The 6,790-nt window shown below is 53.4% G+C and overlaps 1 protein-coding gene across 2 annotated transcripts in view; it reads left to right on the top strand.

Moving 5' to 3' along the window:
- The window catches only part of LOC113208268 (5-hydroxytryptamine receptor 1-like), a 209,762-nt gene that overhangs the window by 180,814 nt on the left and 22,158 nt on the right, over positions 1 to 6,790 (top strand). For both annotated transcript variants that reach the window (XM_052270159.1, XM_052270160.1), the window contains exons 4-5: positions 1,255 to 1,450; positions 6,032 to 6,511. In XM_052270159.1, coding sequence (XP_052126119.1) covers positions 1,255 to 1,450; positions 6,032 to 6,511 — 676 coding nt within the window. The remainder of the gene's footprint in view (positions 1 to 1,254; positions 1,451 to 6,031; positions 6,512 to 6,790) is intronic.

The following is a 6,790-nucleotide window of genomic DNA, read 5'->3' as shown; positions in this document are numbered from 1 at the left end:
ATTTGGTTTAGATGTGCTCAAAGACACATCCAGCCTACGTACAAAAATTGTCCCTCGCCATTTAGTGTGTATCAGAATTTCGACAAACTTCGCTTAGCTACGTTGCATTATGATGAACTTCAATGAGTATAGATATATAGCGATGAACTGCGGCATTGTTTCGCCTTGCCGCACTTTTTTAAACACGGTGACGTCACATTCAATCAAATTTGGACTGTGTCACGTTGCTTAGGAATGTTATGTCACATTCGTTACCTTTGCCTCGCTCTGACCTTCTGCCCACTCGGGCATGGCACGCAGAGTCATGTCATGTTATAACCAACTTGTCAACAAGTCAGAGTCGTTTAAATGTGACACAACAATGTTTGAATATAACAGCGCTGGCATGGTCCAGTTCTGCCCCACCAGGCACCGCTGTCGTTCTTGCCTCGTTGTTTCTTCGTTCCTCTTCAGTTTGTCTCCTTTTTTTTCCGTCGACGACGCCGACCCCAGTCCAGTCCGCTCCTTCTGTGGGCCGCCGCACCGCACCGTCTGGTCGGATTTGAATACTATTGAGCTCCAGACCTTTGTTTCTAAAGGCCTGCCCTTTCTTGTCCTGGTTGCTGCTGTGCGGCTGTAGGGGGCACCGCGAGGGCGCTGCCGCCGTCGAGGGGCGTAGTGTGAAACAGTCTACTTTATATATATATACGCTGGGCCGACAGTTAGTTGCTGCAATACTTATAAGCAGCTTTTACGCCCTTGCGTGTCCCCGGGGAAGGGAGCCGAAGAGCGCGAGAGCCCAAGAGAGAGAGAGACAGAGAGGGGGAGAGAGAGAGAGCGAGAGCAATTGAGGGAGAGAGGGTGTTGAACCACGTGGCCGTGACCTGCCCGGGCTCTGCTGCTGCAAGTTTGTTTCTCTGCTGAGCTGCTTTATGTTTCAGCAGCTTACATCACATAGCAGCAGGCGGACCCGAGCTAACCTCCTCGAGCCGCCTTCTCACCCTCTCTCCCCGTGCCCTCCCAATCTAATAATTGCTTTCGTATGCATACGGAAAACGTGCATCATCCACCACATGGTGTTCCCACAAAACCGCGTGGGAACGAACACTTAAAATCCTTATCATCGCAAATTGGTTTCTTAGCTGTGAATCATTTGGCGGCTTTCCGTTACAAGCCAATTGCTTTGTAACTCACAAAAATTTGCAATTAGCCCAAGGAGAGCATTTCTACTGTAAATAAAGTCTTGATAACAAAAGTGTTTGTTTGGTGTTGCAGGTACTATGCCATCACCAAGCCGCTCGAGTACGGCGTGAAGCGGACGCCCCGCCGCATGGTGGGCTGCGTGTCGCTTGTCTGGCTCATGGCCGCGTGCATCTCGCTGCCGCCGCTACTCATCCTGGGCAACGAACACGACCCCCCCGACGGCAAGGGCCCGCCGCAGTGCACGGTGTGCCAGAACTTCGGATACCAGGTGGGTACTTGTCGACAAACTCAAAATGTTTTTTCTTTCTTTCTTTTTTCTTTTTTGAAACATAATTTTGGCGCCAGAAATATGACGCACATTCTATATGATTTCCCTTGACAAAGTTTAATTGACGATGAGACACCATTGTATCAGCTCGGATAAAAGTTTTCTCATAGAAAATAAACATCATAGTTTTGTCTCACTCAGGGAAGGGATGTGCTTTTTAAGACCTTTCGGGGGAAAACGTTGTCACATCTTATTTAGAATGGATTTGTTCTAGTTTTTCTCGGTCAAAAGTGTTGTAGCGTTTCGCCAGTATGGTTAAAATGTTGCGCATCGTCAGCGGTCTTGTCAGGTCAGTTCTGTGAAATTGAGGGCCGAAACTCACAAAACAGTTACACGCACACCGTCACCGCGTTAATACTTGGTCACCCACTTTAATTAAGCGATGAAAATCCACAAACCTGCTTTATATGTAAGTGGGCCGTTTATTGGCCGTAAAGTTCCGCACAAAAGTAAAAGCGCACCCGGTCATACGCTTTCCTCTTTGGGCGGCGTATGGCGCGAGAATGCCTTCCCAATTCCACTGTGCCAATAGAGCCGCTGCTAATAACGCGCCAGCTTATTGTGCTCTGACACAATGTCCTCCAGTGGGAGAGGAAAAGGAAGAGAGAAAGGGGTGGGGGGCAACGCAAATACAACTTAGTGGACCCGCACGAACGTTCGGAGGAGGCCAGGCGGCCGTAGGCCGGGCGCCAGAGCCCGAGCACAAAAGTAAGTTGTTGGGTCCGCGCTTGTTCCTTGTTCGACTTGCGTCCCGCACCAACTGCTGTGTGTTAACTTGATGGCCTTTTGTGTGACGCGGCGGCGGGAGGGGCTGGGGCAGCTCCTCCTCCTTGAGCTGGTGCCGGGACAGCAATGACTGTGTGGCACTTTGTAGTGTGTGTGTGTGTGTGTGTGTGTGTGCGCGCGCGCGCGCGTGCGGGCGTGAATGTGCGGGGGCACAATGCGTCGAGCGTACTCACCGCGCGGGCCTGATCTCCCAACTAGGGGGGCCGTGGAGTTGAGTGGCTGCGCGGCTGAAATACCCTGCTCCACTAAGGCGCAACACGAGCAGACGGCGAGACTATGGCGCATAGTACGCATCTGCGCGTGGCTTTCTCAGTGAGAAATAAAGGTATTATTTCGTTTTGAAACATTTTCAAACAGCTTGAGAACTATGTCAATAAGGCACGACAACACTGTGCAAATTGGGGGAATTTCTTTATTCAGTTTTCTTAAAGCTGTGCCAAAGAGCACGTACAGTATTATACAATTTTGAGAAATCATTTGAGAGGGCTAGTATCCTATTCCCCTGTTTTATACCCAAAGTATGTTATCATTGAATTGATGCACCCACAGCCACGCGGGGATTTTCTTCTCCGCGTAACCGTTTTGCGTTGCTCGTGAGTGAGTGTGGGTTCAACAGTTTAGCAGCAGGGAGGGCAGCGAGCCAATTAATTAAAAGGCATACGAGGTTGCCAGCGCACGCTCGCCAAACTTTGATTTCTATTCGTTTGTTCGCACGGCTCGTATGGTCCCTGCACTCTCCCTGCGTGTCTCTATGCCTCCCTTTTTCTCTATAACTTTGACTCTGTCCCTCTCACGCGCTCACCTTGTCTCTCTTCTTCACCAGCAGCTCTCGTTTCCTGGCCAATCCCCCGACTCACCCCTCCCCCCGCCCCCTTCCCCCCGGGGGAACGGGAAACCTGTGGATGTAATTGACTCCCCATTTCCGCTTGTTGGCTGCGGATATTGTGTTCCCGGACAGATTACACACTTGGTACAAAACGCGCTCACGGCGCAACCTTTCTCTTCTCCGCTCCTCTCGGGCCCCTCTCCTATTGAGTCAAGTATGGGGCCGCTGCAGCAGGTACTCCTCCAGCAGGCTCTGGTCTGCCGTCCCTACCGCATCCGTCTCGGTCTGTCGGAAAAGTTGGCTGTTCCGGAACAAGAGGAGGACCGCGCGCCGTTGGCCAGTCTCGCTCTCCGTGTTGACACAGCTGGAGCGGCCCGTCGCAGCCGTGATAGGAGCGCGGTGGATGGGGAGGGGGGGAGTATCCCTCCCAAACCCAGCCGGCTAGAAGGAAATTAAATCTTATTTAATTCATTCAGAGGTTTTAAGGAGCTCTGTTTGGAAACAAATACTCTTCTCTGTAATCATTTTGAGTTGCGTATTTGGCACACTGAGTGCGGAGCGGTCGACGCGCCGTCCTGGTCCCTCACGATCTCGAGCTTATTGCCGGACTCGATCGGCAGGATTACCGGCCTAAAGGGTGCGAGGCGAGGCACGCGTGGTGATGGAGGAGGAGGAGGAGGAGGAGGAGGGGGAGGAGGAAAACGACATTTGACGTCAGGACATCAGTGCGACAGAGCCCCCGAGCTGTTTCCAACCCCGATGGAGCTAGAGTGGCTCCCGGGCGGCGCTCAGGACGGACGCGCGGATGAAAATAATTGAAAAAAATATGTTGAGAGAATGAGAGTCGGGAGGGTGAGAGAGAAGGGGGGGGGGGTCCATGCCGTTGTGTTCGGATAATCCGCGCGCCCAACACAACGACAACCACGAGATGCGGGCGCGTTGTGAGCGCGCGGCGGCGGCGGCGTTGCGAGCGACTGCGCGCGCGTTGATACTGCTGTCAGAGCGCCGCCGCCCCGCCCCGCCTGCGCTATACGGCTGCTCTACGCCTCAGACGGGAAATTCTATCGGTCGCACCAGCAGCGGATATAAGAGCATTATGAAAGCGTGAGGGACTTTAGAGGGGAAGAGAGGCGTTCGCATTTTACCCCATCCGCCCGCGCTCCTTTGCCTGCCCTGCCCTGCTGCCAGAGCCCTAGCGGCAGTAGCAGTAGAATGCACACCCCTTTGTAAGATTGATTTAAATACTCAAAAAAGCAACCATAAGTCCAGAAAATGCAATAATACGGCCATCAAGCGATGCAAACGATAGTACAATCCGGCTAATAGTAGGAAAAAGAAAGGAACGCGATTGTATTGGGAATAATAAAACCTGGATACGCTTGTTTGTCTTCTAAAAAGTAAAAAGTGGTTTCCGACCTCACCTACGTGTCTCAATATTATGGTAACAGCGACATGGCCTCAAACGTGGCACTCCAAGCAAAACAAAATCTTTCTAAAACACGGGAAAAATTAGAAAATCCAAATTAATTTAATTAAAAATAACAAACACTTCAAAGCAAAGTAAAAGCAGGTCGCTGGGTCGTGGTAAAAGTAAATCGACTAAAAGCGGAAGGTGCGTACGGCTCGACGCAAATACCATCTGTCGGACGGCGTCCCACGGTTGGCGACGTCCTTGACGTGCCATCCCCGTTCCGACGGCCTGTCGAAAGCTGACGCGCTGCGGACGGACGCGCGCCACGCTGTGAGCGCCGTGGCGTTAGGCAGACGGGGGCGCGCTTGGCAGCCCCGTGCTGCGGGTGGCCTATCTCGTCGCTCCAGGCGCTTGAGCCTATCTGCTCAATCCGACCGCGCCAGCTCTCTCTCTCTCTCTCTCTCTCTCTCTCTCTCTCTCTCTCTCTCGACGTGACCTGTAAATTCTCTCTCTTTTCACCGGGTTCATCTGCCGTCGCTGCTGTTTTTCTTACCCCTCGCCCCACCTCCTGCTGCTCAGTATCCCTCTGTGGCTCGTTTCAAGGCGAATTTTTTTCGTTCCCCCTTTTTTTTGCGCAGCAGCCGGTGGCTCCGGTTTCCTCCTCTTCCTTCTACGCCCGAGTGTTTGGCGGCACGCATTCGGTACGCGTAAATTTTGAAAGACTCCACGCCGAGCTCGTGTGCCTGCCTGTGCCGTTTGTCTGTCGTCCGGTGCAGCGGCGCTGCGGGCGCGCCCAACGGCCGGCGCTGCGGGCGCTGTGTCTCCCATATAAAATCCATCAGGTGCAAAAGCGGGGGCTGACCCTTCCCCACCCCGCACCCCTCTACTTCCTGCTCCGGCGGCAGGGCCAGCTGGACCAGGGGGCGGGGGCCCAGGCCCTGTGGGCCCGCCCTCCTGCCGCCGCTCTGTCGGATGCTGTTTATATTTCATGCCTCCCCACCGTCCACAGTAGCAATTCCAGCTCAACGTACGTTGTTTTTTTTCGCTTTTTTCTGCTGCGTGCGTTTCTTTTCGTCTTCCCTGACAAATAACAAAATAATTCCCCCCAAAAAAGTTAAACACACAGAAAAAAAAACTGTTTTTGCGGTGGAGAGAGGAAGGTGAGGGTCTCCGGGAAGTGGAACAGTGAAGCCTCCCGTTACGGTATAATCGCCTTCCTTTGAGTAGCAGGTGATGAAAGTCTTCCCCCTGATAATCTGCACGATGCGAAATTTTTCACGGTCTCTCCCACTGCTGCAATTGCAGGCCAGCAGATTAATGTCTGCATCTTTTTAGGTTTTGTTCATTACCTGACCTTTTTTTTCATTTCTTTACTCTCTCTGTTTTTTGAAAATTATTTTCGCTTTAGTTTTTTCTAGTTCTTGTGGAGGGTATACACTGATTTTATTTGATTGACGTACCCCCTCGTACCTGACGCGTATGGCGCCTGTGTTTGCAGATCTACGCCACGCTGTGGTCCTTCTACATCCCGCTGACCGTGATGATCGTGGTGTACTACAAGATCTTCCGGGCGGCGCGTCGCATCGTGCTGGAGGAGCGGCGCGCCCAGACGCACCTGGGCCCGCCGGGCGGGTACCTGCAGCCGCCGCCGCACAACGCGGCCGCCTGCTGCACGTACCACCACAACAACCTCGGCCCCGCGGCGCCGGCGGCGGACCGGGAGGACCGGGCGGCCGCTGGTGGTGGCGCTGGTGGCGGCGGCGGCGGAGGCGGTGGGGGCGGGGCGCCCGGGGTCAAGAACGGTGGCACTTCCCCGGACGTGATCCTGGCCAACAACTCGTCGTCGTTGCTGCTCACCACGCCCACGGGCGTCAACAGCTCGGCGCCGAACGCCTCGCCGGGGTCGTCGCCGGCGGCGAGCACGCCGGCCGCGTCGGGCCGTCAGCACCGGCCTTCCACGACGAGCACCAACACAACGGTGAGTCAGAGAGTGCGTGAACCGGATAGAGATGCTTGGATCCCCATCCCCACCAAAAGAGTAGATTTATTTCCGTGGTCAAATATTTCTAGTTTCAATTATTTATTAGTGGACATTAGTCATTCATTTACTCAATTTCATTGATTTCCCGCCCGCTCGGGACTAACTATCAGTATAAATGCCGTACTTTTTGCTCACGCACCTTGAAGTGATTGAATGTTACGCACTGCCGCTCTATCCCAGAGTAAGTGCGTGGGCGCGGCAACATTGTATCGCCCT

This window comes from Frankliniella occidentalis, unplaced genomic scaffold, assembly GCF_000697945.3.
Source record: "Frankliniella occidentalis isolate FOCC.00 unplaced genomic scaffold, Focc_3.1 Scaffold112, whole genome shotgun sequence".
Taxonomy (NCBI): domain Eukaryota; kingdom Metazoa; phylum Arthropoda; class Insecta; order Thysanoptera; family Thripidae; genus Frankliniella; species Frankliniella occidentalis.
Note: the sequence above shows the minus strand (reverse complement) of the source record. Positions and strands in the feature narration are given on the sequence as shown.